The sequence below is a fragment of the Petaurus breviceps genome, unplaced genomic scaffold (assembly GCF_028583685.1).
Source record: "Petaurus breviceps papuanus isolate PSGF00001 unplaced genomic scaffold, PetGlider_PUasm1.0 140, whole genome shotgun sequence".
Lineage (NCBI taxonomy): Eukaryota > Metazoa > Chordata > Mammalia > Diprotodontia > Petauridae > Petaurus > Petaurus breviceps.
In genome coordinates, this window is record NW_027185698.1 from 16,030,743 (window position 1) to 16,049,411 (window position 18,669).

At 38.6% G+C, this 18,669-nt stretch overlaps 1 protein-coding gene across 1 annotated transcript in view; it reads right to left on the minus strand.

Moving 5' to 3' along the window:
• Positions 1-1,921: 1,921 nt before the first annotated feature.
• The window catches only part of SMIM20 (small integral membrane protein 20), a 17,999-nt gene continuing 1,251 nt past the window's right edge, over positions 1,922-18,669 (minus strand). Inside the window, exons 2-3 of the mRNA XM_069068918.1 lie at positions 3,515-3,571; positions 1,922-2,746 (exon numbers count right to left, since the gene is read on the minus strand). Of these exons, the coding sequence (XP_068925019.1) occupies positions 2,709-2,746; positions 3,515-3,571 (95 nt within the window). The 3' untranslated portion in view covers positions 1,922-2,708. The remainder of the gene's footprint in view (positions 2,747-3,514; positions 3,572-18,669) is intronic.

The window sequence follows — 18,669 nt, forward strand, 5'->3', positions numbered from 1 at the left end:
GAGCCTGGGATTCAATCTCCAGGTCATCCTGACACTGGAGCCGGTGCTCTTACTGGCTGAGCCACCTGGCCACCCCTAAGCAATTGGGGTTAAGTAACTTGCTCAAGGTTACACAGCCAGGTGTTTCTGGGTGGGTACTAAGTGTCTGAGCCTGGGATTCGATCTCCAGGTCATCCTGACACTGGAGCCAGTGTTCTTACTCGCTGTGCTACCTGGCCGCCCCTGACCTTTTACTTTCTCTTTGGTGTTTGTGGGTTGAGAAGTCTGGAAACTGCCACAGTTGCTGGTGATCCACTCTCCTGAAGTCTGCTCTGGCTGGTCTGGGCTGCCCCAGGCTCGGTACGGCTCACACAGGACTGTGCTCGGCTCCCAGTTCAGAGAGATAGACCCTTCCTCTTGGCCTGCCAGGTTGCCTTCAGCAGGAGATTTCTGTCACTGTGGGTTCTGTAGCTCTAAAATTTGTTTAAAGTCATATTTTACAGGTATTGGAGGTGGTTGTGGCAGCTCACAGAATTTCCTGTTCTACTCCACCATCTTGGCTTCGCCCCCTCCTCTTAAAATTCTTTGCCATAAGGAATAGCTTAGATGAGAGATACAGCAGGTTATGTAGGTGATGTAAAAAAAAGAAACCCAAACCCACTCCAATCCTAGAGGCCAGGCTTTTGAGTTTTTACTCTAAAAGACGACTTAATTCAAGTATTACTAAACATCCAAGTGGTAGGGAAAGTAACCAAACATATGAGCCTCTGTAAAGCATTCCCTGTTGAATCATAGGTGGTTCCCTATTGCTAACCTTGGTTTTGCTAAGAAGTGTGCAGAAGGTAGATACATAGAAAGCAAGACTGGGAATTCAAAGATATTGAGGTCACAGAAAGGCAGACAATGGGGGTGGGGAAGGTCAAGAATCAGGCAGAGAACATCAGTAACATGGAAACCTTGAATGTGAGATGATTCCTTTAGACAGGAATCATTTTAAAATATGGAACAGGCATGGGAAGCTCAGAGACTAGGTTTGAAGATATGCTAATTAAGTTTAAGAAAAATAAGTAAACTGATTAAAAATAAGAGAATCCAAGCAAATGAAAATGGAAGAGAGCTATAAACTTAATCTAGAAGTATCAAGCCTTATTGTGAAGAGCTACTTTTAAATTTTCTTTAAGCCTAGAAGTCACCCAGAACTGGGGGACTTATAGCTAGTCAAGTCTCTAAACAAGAGTGGGAACTCAGAATATATACTCTTTCCCACTGAGGTGAGGACTGTGGTGGCAGCTGGACTATATATATGGAAGTGGGAAGCTGCTTGTATTGCTTTAAGATCTACTGTAAATACCCTTTATTGGTTGGGATCTTCTACTCTTAACCCTCAAGTAAGAATAGCTAATTGAACTTATTTCTCTTCTCTACATTCCGACCTAATATTGTACTTCATCTGTATGGTCACTGGAAAATCAAAGCTTTGTGGTCTAACTCCCAATACACAGAGGTTAAGGGTGTGCTGTAATTTAGAATGAACTAATAGTCTCTATAGCTGTTTGCCTTATCCTTTCATCACTAGTGGCCTAAAAAGAGCCACCAAGGCATTCTGCACTTGAGTTCTGAGCTGAAAGCTCCTGGTACTGATGAATGTAGATGTCCTAATGTGCTGATGAATTTGCAGGCAGGTGTCCAAAGGTGATAAGGAATTCTATTATCTTGTGGAATACATAGGACTTCTGTACACCTTTACTGCAGTATACCACAAGATACGATGGATGCCTACAGTAGACCTCTGGGACATTTATGATTTACCTTTTTAATGTTCCCTTGAAAACAAATATTTGCAGATAATAGTCATACCACTTATTAAGCCAAGTATGACTTCCTGGTATGATTTAATCTGTTTAGCAAAGGAAATATTCAAACAGAGCTGTTCACACAATAGCAAAGTTAAACAAATGATTTTAATGTACACATTTACACTTTTATTAATCTTACATCTACTTCCACCATGTATGCAAAGTAACTTAATCATAGAATGTTAGAGCGGGAAGGGATTGGATTATCTTGTTCAATTCACCCCTTTTTACAAGTGGAGAAACTGAGATCTAGAGATCTAGTGTCATATAGCCGGTAAGTAGAAAAGTTGAAATTCAAATAAAAGAATTCCAACTGAAGACCCAATACTCTTTCCACTAAATCATGTGACCTATCATTTACATTACTCCATATTTACATTCAAAAATTAAATAGTCTTCAACAAGACATGACTAAGAGGGACTATGCTTGTTCATGAACAGCACAGGGCAGAGTCCAAAATGGTTTTCTTCGTTCTGACATTTTCACATGCTGTGAATCAGCTTACTGAAATCTTCTTTTCAGTATCCTGTTTGAGAAATGGCAACACACAAGATACCAAAAAGATCTTCCCAAGTGTGCTGTCCTTCCCATATTTAAATCATATTTTCTACCCAGAATGGAGAGGTTTAGTCAACAAATTCACCCCCCCCCAATTTCCTAATAGTTAACTTGCTTTAATGGTGTTTTGAAACTTCAGAAAAATTTAATATTAATTCTTGGAATTAATATTTGTGGAAACTACTAGTATTTACTCCATTATAAAATTCTGTCTTCTTGAATTATCTATCACTCCACAGAGATGATCTATATTTGTTGCAGCACAGAGGATATGAAGTTGTTTATTTTCCCATTCAGATCAGACACAAGTATCTTCACTTCCTTCCAAATGGATCAGACCACACTTTTAATCCTATGGAAAAAAAAATGAAAGTATTCAATAAGACAAGGTTTCAGCTTCAAACCTCCAACCCCAAGTGAACAAAATGACATTCAAAATTCAGTTGTGCAATTCCACAGTTTTAAACAGCCCAGGCATTCTGCTGGAATCCAGAAATCTAAGACAGCTAGAATGCTGTGCCAGCCTTTAGGGCACACTTAAATGACTTCACAATCTCCTCACAACAGGAAGAAAGCTATCTGGCCTAGTGAGAGAAGGAACTTTGCCACAAATTATGAAACTTTTAGTTAATAAGCCATTCACAAAGCTAGAAATCATTCAGTCTCAGACAATTCAAATTTCCTTAAAGTAGCTTACTCTTTGGCTATAAAGACAGTCCTTTGCTTTTTGTACAAAGAAGCTGATATCAACTAAAATAATCCACAAATAAACAGTATTTTCCCATTGAGTTGGCATCTAAATAGGTGCTTGGTAAAACCTGCAAAACATCTACTGATATTTCATATTCAATTGCATATTTAACCCATCTAATTTTCTGTATTTTTAATGCCCATTTTAAGTATTCAAAACAGAAATGAGGCAAACATGCAAAGTATCTAAGTTAAAATACTCACAAACTGTCCATCTTGAAACTTTCCTTGGCAATTATGTAATAGCAGTTATTAAGAAATAAATCCAGTATAATTAGTATATGGTCCATGAGACAATAAAAATGTCTTTTCTAAATAGCAAAAATCCATCCCACCATTACTAGGCAAATTAAAAATGTTATGAGTTTACCTGGTGGCTGCACATCTGCTTGGACAATACCAGCCCGATTTATGGCTTGTTCCAGTTCTGAAAAATACAAACCAAGACATGACTTTTAGTGAGAGGAGGAAAAAAAGCTGTGCTTTCAAGAGCCTAGGTCACGGGACAGTTATAGATAACAAAATTAAGAAAACCACACAGAAAGGCTATTAAATTCTGGAATGCCATTGAGCTATCATCATTTGTGGTTTTCAGGTAGTAGGAGTTGGATCCCATAAAGCAAAACATAGAGCCTTTTCTGTACCATTCAACCAAAAAGTTGGGGGGGGGGGGCAATCCTTCAAAGGATAGTTGTTCTAATGTCTTATTCTCCGTGCTCTCAGCATTTCTGAAAGGCAACAAAAACAAAAAAAGACTAATTTTGAAAGAACTCGTGGGCGTGATATCAAAAGGAAAATGCTGCTGAACTGAAGGAACAAATACAATTAACAACACGATGCAACTTAAATATCTGCACTGCACTTCGTGGAAGAACAAGAGAGGAAATATGCTATGTTTTTGATAGGAAATAGAGCAGAAAATTAATCTTTGGGTGGGCGGCTTTGGTTTGGGTAATTGAAGCTTCCCTAATTGATTGCAGGTGTTGTGCCAATTAGTAATAGCATTTAAGCTACAGAGGCTATGCCAGTCTCTCTGGAGCTGTCCTGAACATGCAAAGGCCAAGAGAAATTGGGCATTTTCTGTCTGTAGGCTTCTAGCATTCTGACATCTTTCTAAGTGGTTTAAAATAAAACCAAGTCTTGTGAATAGAGACTTATTATTTTAAGAATCTTGCCAAACAAATGGTGGTATTTTAGGAGACAGACTTGTAGCCAGAGGACATTTACCAGAAAATTATAATAATTAAACTTTGTAATAAAACCTTTGTTTTAATCAGACTGACAGTGTTTCTTTGAATCCACATTTAGCTCTTATACTATTTAATGTTGGATCATTTTCTTTACTTGATTCTCTGGCTTCCTATAAAGATACAAATGGCATGACCCAACAAAATAAGCAAGAATTTATACTGAAAGCCTGTTGTTTTTATGACCCCAAAGAGTAACTGGCCACAAAGAATGATCCTACTTTACTTACTTGGTTGACAAAAGAACACTCAATTCTGTATTTACAAATGGGAAAATGGGGGTAGGGTAGTGGGGATCAGGTTCTTCTGGGAACAGACACCCAATTCTAAGATATAAGACAATGATGATTTACTAAGAAAAAATAAAGTCACTGTATTACATTTCCTTAAAAACCAACAGGTGGAAAAAATGTGAAGGGGTTAGGGAGACAGCTGAGAAATGACTTGTCTCTAACTATATGAAGGGCTATTAGGGAGGAGGTTTATTTAGACTTATTCTGTCCTGCCCTAGGTCCAAATGTGTATAGAAGAGTGATGTAATTCAGCTCAACATAAGATCTTCCTTATAGTTAAGAACTATCCCAAAAGGGAATTAAATGCCTTGATAAGGTGTTTATAAAGGAGTTTCCAGGTATGGAGGTCTTCAAGCAAAGACTAAATGATTATTTGTTTAGGGATACTATAGATTCAGTATTGAGGTAAGGGGCTGGACTAAATGATCTCTAAGAGTCCAGATTCTTCTAGTGAGAAATGAATTAAATGAGACTAAAATATGTTTGAATAGTATTTCTTAAGGCAGTAGCTCTACCTAATTACAATAAATTGTTAGGAGTTCATTAACTTGTAGTTTTCTGAGCTGAGTGCTGTTACAGAGGAGCATCCCTTCCATCCATATTCCTGTAGAAACAAAGCCTTCTTTGTAATAAAAGTTTTCTAAGAAAGGTCACTTCGAAATGAGTCAAGGAAAAATAACAAAGGCCATAGTTCACATGATCTAGGACAAAAGCATGTATATTCTCTGTAAAGAACCAAAGAACTTTTCTTTCTCTGACAGCAAGAGAATTGTGGGAAAGACTGCCCATTTAAACCAGGAGTCCGGAGACCTGGGTTCAAGTCCTAGACCTTTTGCTTACTAGTTGTATTATCTTGGGTGAGTCACCTTAATGCATTTAGGATCAGATTTTTTATCTGCCAAATGGGAACAACATTTAAAATGTCAACCTCACAAGGTTGTCATGAAAACCACAGGATCTGGAGATTGAAGGGTCTTTAATGGTCACATCATACAACCTCTAATTTTACAGATGAGGAAATTCAGTCGCAGAGAGGGTAAATGAATGCTTAAAATCATACAAATCCGGGGCTACTTCCACTACACCACACTGCTAATTCAAGCTGCTATTATTACTAAGAAGATAAATTTTATGGAATCAGACATCTTGGTAGCAAATACTCTTCTCTCAGGTGCAATAAGGCAGATGATAGAAGGCGAAAGAAACTTTAAGGACAACTATTATCCCAATGAGCCAGTTCTGAGAAACACTGAAGGATATTGGCTTTTGATGGTGATGCTAGAATATTTAACTATTCCCTGAACTACTGTAATGCCATGGAGATATTACCAAGAAGGGAATTTTTGTCCTTACAGTTTTTCACTAATTGTTAATGAGGTTTGAGAACAGCAAAGAATTTTCTTTAAACAGGGTATAATCTCTTAATTCTTATTTTAATGCTGATTATCACTGTGGCTTTGCTTGGACTAGCAATTTAAATACTTTGCCAAACCAGTTTCTCCCAAGAGATAACTGAATATTAGTATCCTATCTACATCACAAGGTTCTTTAATCCATGAATGTTTTTGAAGTCTTAGCACTTTTATATAAATTCATGATATGAAGCAAAACCAGAGAGCACAAAAAAGCAAGAGAGAACATTCTCACCTTTGAACATAGAATGAGAAAAGAAAAGTGTAACATAGCGTAAAGAGCCCGGGATTCTTCCACTTACTAGCTGTGTCACCTAATCTCTCTGAGCCTCAGTTTTATCTTTAAACTGGGGGTAACAGTATGTATCTCTTTTGTCAGAGTCACTAAACTGATAGATCAGAGGAATGTTATAAACATAGGAAACCTAATCTAGGAAAGCATACGATAAAGTCTCTCATGCTATCCAGGTCAACAATATTGGAAGAAGTGGACAAGATGATTAAGTAAAACTCAGACTTAGAACCAATGAGAGGTCATTAATAGAATGAAATCGACTTGAAGAGATTTCTAGGGGGAAAGGGCATCCTTGGACCTGGGCTATTTAGCACTTTCATCAATAATTCAGATTAATTCATAAATGGCATGCTTATCACATCTGTAGATGACACAAAGCTGGGAGGCATAGCAAATGTACTAAATGAGAGAAGAATACAAAAAATTCCAATAGGCTAGAACCTTAGGATAAATCTGAGAATATGAAATGTAAGAGGGATAAAAGTAGAGTTTATGGGCAAAAGTACCTGAATCCAAATAACTGAGTTTAGAAAACTGTACAAATACAAGATGGGAAACAACATAATATGAAAAAATCTGAGTACGTTTGGTAGAATACAAATTCAATATAAATTTGTAGTGTGGCATGGCATCCAAAATTAGCTAAATGTAATCTTAAACTGTAACAGTAAAAGCCATAATAGTGTCTGGAATAAAAGACGTGACAGTCCCATTGTACTTTGCCATGGTCAGACCATACTGAATATTGTGTTCAGTTCTGGGCACAATGCTATAGGAAAGACTTTGCCAAATTAGAAGGTGGTAGAAGGCAGAGGAGTCAGGATGGTGAGGGTGTCGGAAAGAATACTATGAGGGTCAACAGAATGAACCAGGTACTATTTGCTTACAATAAAGGGTGGGAGGTGAGGAGGGGAGACCCAACAATATAACTGTGTTTAAGTATGTTAAGGTCTTAGCCTCTATGTAGAAGTTGCAGGGAAACTGATTTTAAGTGTGAGTGCAAACTTGTGCATTCTTTCTCTCATATAACATGTGTATATAGAGAGGTAAATTGAAATATATATATATACACACATGTGTATTTATCTATCTATATATAGATATAAAAAGTTAAGCTTCCTAGCAATTAGAACTATCCCAAAGTATAAGGAAGCATCTCAGGAGACAGTGGAATCCCCTTCCCCAAAGGTCTTCAAGTAGAAGCTGAATGACCACTCCTCACAGATGTAAAGGGGATTTCCATGCAGGTATGGGCTGGACTATGACAATGGCTTAGCTTCACTCCAACTGGGAGATTCTATGATTCTTTCTACCCCATCTACACCAATTAAATTCAACAAAATTTTATTAAAAACCTACTACATGTGAGGCACTAGGCTAGAAACTTAGAATAAAAAAACAAAAACAAAACAGTCCCCGTTCCAAGGAGGGATGAGATCCATAACTAACACCTGAGGAGATCATAGCAGGCAGCACATGAGCACACAGGAAAACAAGGAGTCTAAGAGAAAGATGAATGAGTACATTCTAGCATGGAGGTGGCCTATGTGGGTACAGAGAAACAGGAAATGTACTGTCAAGTTTTGCAAACAGCTTAGTGGTCCAATTTGGATGGAGTAAAAAGTACATAGGAAAGGGAACAGTATAAAATGAGGCTGAACTGAGAAGTAGAAACATATTGTGAAGGGTCAAAAATGTTAAGTTGAGGGATGTGAATCTCATGCTAGAGGCAATAGGGAGCTACTAAAGATGTTTGAGCAGGAGAGTGACACAAATAAATAAGGATGAGAAAAAACTATTATGCTAATAGAAAAGCAGTCATTCATCCCTCAGGTTTTAAAGCTACACTGTGATGAACTCTTCATAGACTATAATTTTACTCTCACAAGAGACCTAAGCATTCACAACATGGACAAGGTAGCAAAAGAGATTAAAGACTTCAAAATATGAACAGATTAGAACTAAGTAATTAATGACTTGAACACTGAACATGTTTGTACCTGCGGCAAAATAATTCTAAAGCAAATGTTATATGTTATTGGTTTGAAGGCTCTTACAACCAGCACATCTCTGCCTCCTGGTGCACAGGCAGTGGCTGGCCTTGCAGATTTAATTGGAGATTTTAGTAACCAAAAGGTCAAAGTGCATTAGAAGGAGGACAATGGGGGAAGACTCATAAGTGTTACTAATGTGGTTAAAAGAATCCACCGGATGTCCTTAAAGTCTTTTAAAGATAATTTTTTGTTCTGAATTTTCATATCCGGAAATAAATCCACTACTTTGTCATCTGCCTAAAGAATAATGATTTTTCTGTAAAACTCCTACCACCAAATTACTAAGTCCCAACTGGCTGCATAGCGTATCATATGGAAGTAAGGATTCTCTATTCTGCAGATTAACACATGGAAAACCAAGGAAAGGTTAAACCAGCTACCCAAGCAGAACCAAATAACTATCTGGCTTACCATATTTTATCTAGTGAGCCTCGAATAATTCAGTTGCTTCCCTAGAGTGTCCATGTGAAGCAGTGAATGAGCTAAAAGTTAATATAACTTTAGCAACACCAATCTATCCTTATTATACTACACTCAGAATACATGGTTGAAGCACATAAGGGTATATTCAGGAACCTAACAATATAAGGAAAGCCATAACACTATCTTTATCATTCATAGTGGCGCAATGAATGGGGCCCCACCCCTCATCTGAAAAGCTGGCTTGTATATAACTTGAATCCAGTCTATCATCATCTGGTCAGTACCCCAGCTATAGCTTAAGCCTCACTGGTCTCCTTAGTAACAGCAGCTTCTCCAGCAGCTCAATAAATGCTAAATAAGCCTGTGAAAGATGACACCCTTACTGATGACACAGGGAGTCTTACTACAAAGTGCACCAATTCAAACTTCTCACATCCCGTATCTACAAGGCTAATGAGGATCACTAGAGATGGAGGGGAGGGTCAATCAATCAATAAATCAGCCATTTATTAAGCACTTACTTTGTAGAAGGCACAGTGCTGAGGGTGGGCTGTGGAGGAGAGATTAAATAAGTCCCTGACCTCAAGGAACTTATTTTCCACCAGAGGGATACAACATGTTCACAAACAAGTGTAGAGAAATTAGGAAAGGCCTTATGAAAGAAGAGGCAAACTGAACTTAAGCCTTGAAGGGAACTAGGTGTCCAAGAGGTACAGGTGAGGAGGGAGCGAATTAGAACCCTGAAGAAGAGCCTGCTCAAAAGTATTAGAGTAGGGGACAGACAGCATACAGGGAAAGCCAGTTTGGCCAGACTATCCAGGACCCAAGGGGGAATAATGTGTAATCAGTCTGGAAGGATAGGCTGGAGCCAACCTCTGGAGAGTTTTGAATGCAACAAAGAGAAATCTGTAAAGGCAATGAGAAACCATGCAAACTTCCTGAACATAAGAACCTATGTTCTGGGTTGACCTATGTTTTAAGAGTGTCAATCTGACAGTTGTAGAGGATGGCTTGAAGGAGGAGAGACTGGAAACAGGATGACCAATAAAGGGCATTTTAATATTAGTCCAGGTAAGAAATAGTAAGTAGCTGGTCCAAGGAGGTTGTGCTGATTTGAAGAAGTAGAATTAATAACACTTTTCAATGGTCTGGGTATACAAATGGGATGAGAATGACAAGTCAAGGATGATTCTTAGTTTGGGAACCTCACTGTCTGAAGTCAGGAGGGCTGAGTTAAAGGGGAAAAATAATGAGCTTGGTTTTGGATCAGTTGATTTTGAGATACCTCCTAGACACCCAGGTGGAGATACGAAACAAGCACACAGAGATGTGGGACTGGAATTCAGCTCAGAAATTAAGGCTGAATAGGTAGATTTATTTGGGAGTCATTTGCATAGATTCATACAATCATATGAGATAACCAAGAAAGAGAATATATAATCAATCAATAAGTATTTATGAAGTACCCACAGTGCCAGGCACTGTGCTAAGCAAAGGAGACACAAAAAAAGGCAAAAGACAGTCCTGTCCTCATGGAGTTTACAATCTAACGGGGGAGACAAGATGCAAACAAATATATACAGAGCAAGCTCTATACAGGATTAAGTAGGAAATAACTAACAAAGAGAAGGCACTGGAAGGGTTGGAGAAGGCTTCCTATAAAAGATGGGGTTGTAGCAGGGACGTGAAGAAAGCCAAGGAAGTCAGGAAGGGAGTGTTCCAGACATGTGAGACGGCAGGGGAATGCCTAGAGCCAGGGGATAGAATGTTTTATTCCTGGAACAGAGAGGAGGCCAATGGCACTGGATCTAAGAGTACATACTGGGGAGTAAGACGTATGGAGACTGGAATGGTGGAAGGAGGTTGGTTATGAAGGGCCATGAACGCCAAACAGAATTTTGTATTTTCTCCTGGAGGCAGTAAGAGCCATTGGAGTTTATTGAGTGGGGGAGGGGGTAGTGTTGACATAATTGACTGAATGGAGGATGGACTGGAATGGAGGGAGTCTGAGGCAGGCAGACCCACTGGCAGGCTACTGAAATAATCGAGGTGAGGTGATAAGAGCCTGTACCACAAGTGGTGGCAGCATCAGGGAGAAAGGTAATGAATTAAATTTTGGATATGTTGAGTTTATGCTATCCACTGGATGTCTAGCTCAGAATGTCTAAAAGGCAGTTGAAAATGCAAGACTGGAGGTCACCAGAGAGACTGGGGCAGACAGGTATATTTGAGAATCATCAGCATAAAGATGGTAATTAAATCCATAGGAACTGATATAATTGCCAAGTAAAGTAGAAAAGAGGGAGAAGACTCTTGGTCCAGAAAAGAACACTGAGGACCACCTACAGTTTAGAGTTCATGATCTGGAAGAGGATTCAGCAAAGGAGATGGAAATTGTGGTCAGACAGGTAAGAGGAAAACTAGGAGGGTTATCTCAAAAAGTGAGGCATTAGTCAAGGAGGAGAGACCATCAGTGTCAAAATACTGCAGAGATGTCAGGGAGAAAAGGGACCAGGACTGAGTTCTGGGCTATACACAGATAGAAGGTAGGACACAGATGAATCTTCTGCAAAGGAGAATAAGAAGGATCAGTCCAAAAGGCAGAAAGATAACCAAGAGAGAAGGATCACTAAAGCATAGGGTGAAGAAATGAGTGGGAGATGGGAAACAGGACAGTGGTGTAAGGGGATCCTTGGGAGGTGCCCTCATCAGAAAGTCTGCAGCTTGCTCAATGGGAGGCTCTTGTCAGGACTGAAAAACAGGTAGAAGAGAGTGCTAGGAGTGATAGAATCCAGAGGCTAGGCTAAGGAATGAGAGCTTTAGGAATTGAAGGGGCTAAAAGATATGAGTGACTCTTCTCTAACATCTCCTCAGCCATGAAAAACCTATTCAAGTCCTATAGTTTCAAGAACTCAATCTCCAAAACTTGAGTAGTACTCAAGTAGTACTTGAGTTTGGGTGAGTAAGCTCTCTAAGCTGCTTAGTTTGCAGTCATATGAGAGCTTAGAACCTAGCTGGGGATGAGGAATGAGGAAAGAGGGGTGAGATAGGGTTCTTAGATTGGCTTGGGCAAGGAGAAAAATTTTCATTTGTTTCCAATACTGGATTTGGGAGTCAAATGTTCTCAATTCAAATCCCAATTTTACTTTCATAATCTTTTTTAAATCAATAAACATTTATTTTTAAAAAGAAAATGTGAAGGGGGGGGGGGCGGCCAGGTGGCTCAGCGAGTAAGAGCATGGGCTCCAGTGTCAGGATGACCTGGGGATCAAATCCGGGCTCAGATACTTAGCACCACACCCAGAAATAACTGGCGGCGTAACCTTGAACAAGTTACTTAACCCCGATTGCTTAAAAAAAAAAAAAAGGTGACCTTACAGGTAATCTAGTTTAATTTCTTCATTTTACATATGAGTAAACTGAGGACTAAAGAGGTAAAATTATTTTCCTAAGGGTCATACAGGTAATATCTACTTGTATAATCTTAACTTGTCACTTAGGGACAGACAACAGATAGACAGTTGGTCTGAGAGTCAGAAAAACCTGGGTCTAACCTCTCATCCATGCTAGCTTTGTAACCCTGGATAAAAACCTTAATTTATCAGTACCCCAGAATACTCTATCTAAGGTTATTAAATTATAGAGCAGTGACCAATATGAATTGGTAGAGGGAATTTCTTCACTATGAGCACCCTAAATCAATGAAACCACAGGCACAAAACAAAAACCAATAACCTCAACACTCTAGGCTTCATCTGTATATATGAGATTGGTACTAAATATGCCAAACACTGTGCAAGACACTAGAGATACAAAGATAAAGACAAAAACACAACAGTCACAACAGGGGGAAGAGGGACAGGGGGAAAGTTTAACAAGCAAAAAATAAGTATAAATAGAAGCTAAGTAGTAATAAGTACAAGCAAATGAGAGATCCAAGATCCAGATAGTCCAAAATTCTAAGTGCTTTAAGAGTCTAAGAATTTTAAATTTGAAAAAGGGAAGCAGATTTTAGCTGGGGGTTCAGAGAAGGAGGCAGTCTAGGAGTCAAGGTGATACAGTGAAGTAGCAGGCTGAGACCATGCTATGGTGCTTCAGAAGAGAAAAGTAAAGTCAATAAGCACTTCCTAAGTGCCTACTAGGTGCCAGGCACTGTGCTAAGTGCTAGAAAAGCTAAAAGGAAAGGCCCAGGAAGCACCATCTGTTTCACCATGGTCATGTGCAAGGGACATCTGAGAGAAACAGGAGCTGGCAAGCCATTTCTTTCCCAAAGCCATCTTCCTAGCTCTTTATGCAACATTATTTTTACATTTAACCTCAATAGGATATTGCTCAAAGGGAAGAAATCAGGGATGTGGAGCCATAGCCAGAAAACATGAACTGCAAAGCAATAGCTAAAAAGCGTCCTCCTTGTACATGAGAGAGAACCAAACTTAGGGAATTATCAAAAGCTGTTGAGTCTGAAGGGAGCCTTTTTCATTTTCAGATACATTGTTAGTTTTGCTGTTATTTGTGTTGAACAGTTGCTATTTGTCTGCTAGAACCTAAGGCTCTGGCCAGGGATTCTTAATCTCTTTTATGTCATGGACCCCTTTTGCACAATCTGGTGAAGCCTATGGACCCATTCTCAGAATGTTATTAAATGCATAAAATATGTAAGATTACAAAGAAAACTAATTATGCAGAAATGCAATTATCAAACTTTTTTTTAAAAGTTCATAGACCCGAGGTTAAGAACTCCTGACCTAGTCTAAAGCAGAGAAAGTTGGCAGCAACTGAATATTCCATGAAGCTCTATAAAAATATCTTTATTAAATTAACATATTTTTCACATAATTATTATGCCATGTTTGTGTAAGTTTTTATATTTGGAATCTTCAAAAATGTATTTACCACATTCTCAAGCCTAATTGCTTAATGCCTTCTTGCCATTCTAAAATTCCTCACTTTCCTAAATTCTCATTAATTTGCTATATGAGACTTATGGGTGGGAGTTTGCTAGTAGAACCTTACTTCAGAAAAAACAATTTTCTCCTATATATGCCAGTGTTTTTAATGTGATAATTTTCAACAAAATCTCTTTTTAGGCACAGTCTATATTTGATGGTAACCTATATTCATATGGATATAGTATTAGTAAACCTTAAAGCACAGATGACATGACTTTAGCAGTAGCCTGGAAATTTATCTCATACTATTTGAAGTTTACACTAATTACCTCATTTCACAGATTCTGCTCTTTTACTGAGAGGATTTGGCCTCTGTAGGCTGTCCCTGATACCTACAAAGAACTCCCTCCTGGGGCGGCCAGGTAGCACAGCGAGTAAGAGCACTGGCTCCAGTGTCGAGATGACCTGGGGATCAAATCCGGGCTCCGATACTTAGCACCACACCCAGAAATAACTGGCCATGTAACCTTTAACAAGTTACTTAACCCTAATTGCTTAAAAAAAAAACAAAACTCCCTCCACATTCACCTAGTGATATCTTTCCCATCCTTCAAGGTTGAATTCAAGTATTTTCTCTTCCAAAAAACCTTTCCTAATACCTCTAGCTAGAAGTGATCTATACTTTCTCCTATCTCTCACAGTGCACTGTTCGGCATTGTTCTATGTATTTATAACTTGTATGCAAGTTATTTTCCTTATCTATATAGATTCCTTATTTACATATGTATATATAAACATATATTTATATATAATATATATTATATATATTCCTTATATTTTCCTTATCTCCTCTATTAGAGTATAAAGTCTTTAAGATCAGACACTGTACCTTGTTTCATCATTGTTTTCTCTAGGCAAACCACAATGCATTACATACAAAAGTTACTTAATAAATATATACTGAATTAAACTGAATCTTATTAAGAAGGCACAGCAAATCAGAATAAAGTAGACTAGGATAGACAGCATTTAAATTAACAACATCGGAACTAAATGAAATTCTTATTCCCTAAATGAGTGGTTTGTTAGAAACATAATGCTATGTCAACAATATGAATGATGAAAAGCCTCCTTGGGGTTCTCTCTGTATACAATAAAACTACATAATTTTATTGTTTGATACATCAAATATCAAGTGCCAAGAGTTGTATTTGAGTCTTATTCTTCTCGATCTTCTAATAACCTCAAAGGCAATGATGGCAACTTTTCTAACTCTATATGGTATTTGTAAACCTCCTAGCACCTAATAAAAGTTAAATGCTTGTGCTAAGTTAAAAAATTATCCAAAGATCATATTGGAGCTAAAATGTAATATTATGATCAGTCAGTCAATAAGCATTTATTAAGCCTACTATGTGCAAGGCACTGTACTAAACACTGGAGAAACAAAAAGAGGCAAAAAATCCCTGACTTCAAGGAGCTCACACTCTAATGGGGGAGACAAGCAAACAAATATGTACAAACAAGCTCTCTCTCTCTCTATATGATAAACAGGAAATAATTCAGAGAGGGAGGGCACTAGAATTAAGGGAGGTTCGAACAGGCTTCCTGTAGATTAGATTTTCATTGAGACTTGAAGGAAACCAGGAGGAGAAAAGGACATGTGTAAGAACATTGGAAAGGTGGGAGAGGCTAGGTTATGAGGGGATTGAACGCCAGAGGATTTTGCATTTCATCCTGAAGATCACAGAGAGCCACTGGAGTTAATGAGTAGATAGGTGACAGACTTGAGACCTGCACTTCAGGAAAATCACTTTGACAGCTGAGTGGAAGATGGATTGGAGTGGGGAGAGACTTGAAGCAAGCAGACCCACTAACAGGTTACTGCAACAGTCCAAACATGAGGTGATGAGGATCTGCTTCAGGGTGGTGGCACTATAAGAGAAGAGAAGTGAGAGTATTCAAGGGATATTTCAAAGGTGTAATTGACAGGGCTTGGCAACAGACTGGATAGCATATGGAGATGAATGTGAAAACAGTGAAGAGTAGAGGATGTCACCTAGGTTACAAACCTTAAGGGACTGGAAAGATGATGGAAATCTCAACAGTAATAGGAAAGACAGGGGGAAGGATTTAGGAGGAAAGATGATGAGTTTTGTTTTGTATATGTTGACTTTCAAATGGACATGCAGTTCAAGATATATGAAAGGCAGCTGGAAGTGCAAGATTAGAGGTCAGGATAGGCAGATTTGAAAATCATCAGCACAGAAAACTAATATACGGGGAAAAGAGAAGGCCCAGGACAGAGACTTGTGGGATACCTATAGTTAGAGGGTGTGATCTGGATGAAGAACTAGCAAAGAACACAGAGCTGTTCTGATGGGTAGGAGGAGAACCAAGAGAGTGGTACCCTGAAAACCTAAAGAGTGTCAACGGAGAAGAGGGAAATCAGTGTCAAAGGCTACAAAAATGAGGCTGAGAAAAGGCCATTGAATTTGGCAGTTAAGAGATCACTGGTAACTTTGGAGAGCAGTTTCTAAGGCTGCAAGGCAGACTGTAAAGGATTAAGAAGAAAGTATAAGGAAAGAGATGAAAAACTGTCTCATTCTTCAACCTTTAATGCTCTAGTTGGTTCTCTGCCTTTGTATACCTAATGAAGACAGGACCACATATATGTTCAGCCCCGCCCTAGACTCTAGAATTTGGGATGGGGGCTGGAAGGAGACATGCCATAAGGAATATAGGCAAGTAGCTCAGAAATTCAGCATTGTGACATTTTTGCTGTTGATCTCACTCTTTCCTTACACACTGGTTCCAACAACTAGACTCCAAGAAAGACATGGTTATGGTCTAGATGGTCTGCCTGCTGTAGATGTTATTAGAAGGATACAGAATATTTTTTTTTCTAATATTCATGTATAATATGAACCAAAAATCACTTCTCATACACTGAGTACTTTTGTAAAAGTCTGATCAATATACCTCAAATGACATCATTACAGTAATACACAATGGATACTCTCTATACCTAACCAATCTAAAAAGTGGCATTTATGGAATGCTTTTAGGTTTACAAATCACTTAACATATACTCAAAATTCATGGAAAACAGAGATTGTCTTTTGCTTCCTTTTTGTATCCCCAGCATTTAGCACAGTTCCTGACACACAGTAGGTTTAATAAATGTTTACTGACAGACACATCTCTTGAATTCATCCCTGCCTTTCCATTCTTACTGTCATCACTTTAATTAAACACCTTATTACCTCTTCCCAGGAGCATTAGAATAATTTCCTAACTAGCCTCCAGTCCATCCCCACTTCAATTCACCATGCATACTGCTGACACACTAATTTTCCTAAAGCACTATTAAAGCCCAATTTTCTCAGTGCCTTAAATTCAACTCAAGGTTTACCATGACCTGGTCCAACCTATCGTACGTTTCCAGTCTTCTAAGATCACTTCTTTTTATAAATTCTATTTTACAGCCAAACTGACCTATTCACTCTTACCAAAACATGCTCAAGCCAGTCCTTGCCATTCAGTCTCCCACTTCTGTGCCTTTATTTGTGACAACCCAAATGCTTGGAATCAACTTTTCAATCCATCACCCTGTTCTCTCCCTTCCTTGAAAGCACAACTCCTGAATGAAGTTATCCCTGCTCCCCACAAAAGTGATGTCTCTCCTGTGATTTTTCCTAGCATGTCTAACCTCTATTTTGCATTTACAACCCTCTGACATACCAAACTTATTTGTATATATATCATAACCTCTCTATTAGATTGCAAGGTCTTCAGCACAGCCTGGTTTTTTTTTTTTCATTTTTCTATCTCTTGTGTCTAGCAAAATGTAGATGCTTAATAACTATCTGTTGAATGAATTAATGCTTACACAATACTATGGAAAAACAAAAGTGTGCCTAACCACTTTATTTCCAGAAGTCAAATTATCACCTAGTATTCATTTAGGATCTCCAAGCACCCGGCACTATTCTACTTCTTTGTGTTAACTGTGGCCAACCTCCAGCTTGAAAATAATTCAGTTTTCCTGGAGACCAAAATGATAAATGTAATGCCTAAAATTTTCTCCTTATGCAAATGTCTTCACAACTCTAATCATCATCACTGAGTTAATCAGGGTTAAGCTTTTAAAATTATTGGATTTGATTACCAAAAAGAAAAAAAAAAGCAGTACTCTTGGGACACAAAGTGGTGTCAGGATCCCCACTGCCAATACCACCCCTCTCTTTTTACTGTTAGGAGACAACCTGTTTTCCAGATTTAAGGTCCAGCAAACAAGCTGTGCCATGAACTTGGCATAACAACATTCCTTTGCGCTCACTCTCTGGATGATCTCAGACACAGCAAAATCCCAGAACTGTTTCACACCAGCATCAGGTGGGCTCTGAGCTCTGACAAGCACCTGCAGTAACCACATTCTGGTCGTGAAGTCCTGCTATGAATCAAACTTGTCTCAACGTTGCCGCTACCCCTCATTGTCAGGGTTACAGCTCATTGTGTAGTCTTAGGTATGAGTATTGAGATTTGTCCACACTAAAGTGGAGAGCCCTGGCACATATGGGTCTAGTTTTCTTCCTCCAATGCAATAGGGTTTTTCTGCTTATAACCACTGTTAGCTCTTTGGTTTTATTTTGTTTTGCTTTATTTTAGTTTTAGAGTTAACTGTGGTTTTGATAACCTCTGTGAGCTCTCTGGATTTGTTTTGTTTTAGAATTAACAGGAGCTGCAGAGCTGCTCTGACTCTCTGGTCATTTGGTCAGGGTTGATGGCGGCCAAAGTACTAAACCAAAAGAATCTCCCATATATTGAAGATCCAATGATTATGGCAGAGAGAAAAGGTGCCAGAAATATAACAACCCCACATTCAGGTTAAGGATTTGGGAAAGATTTT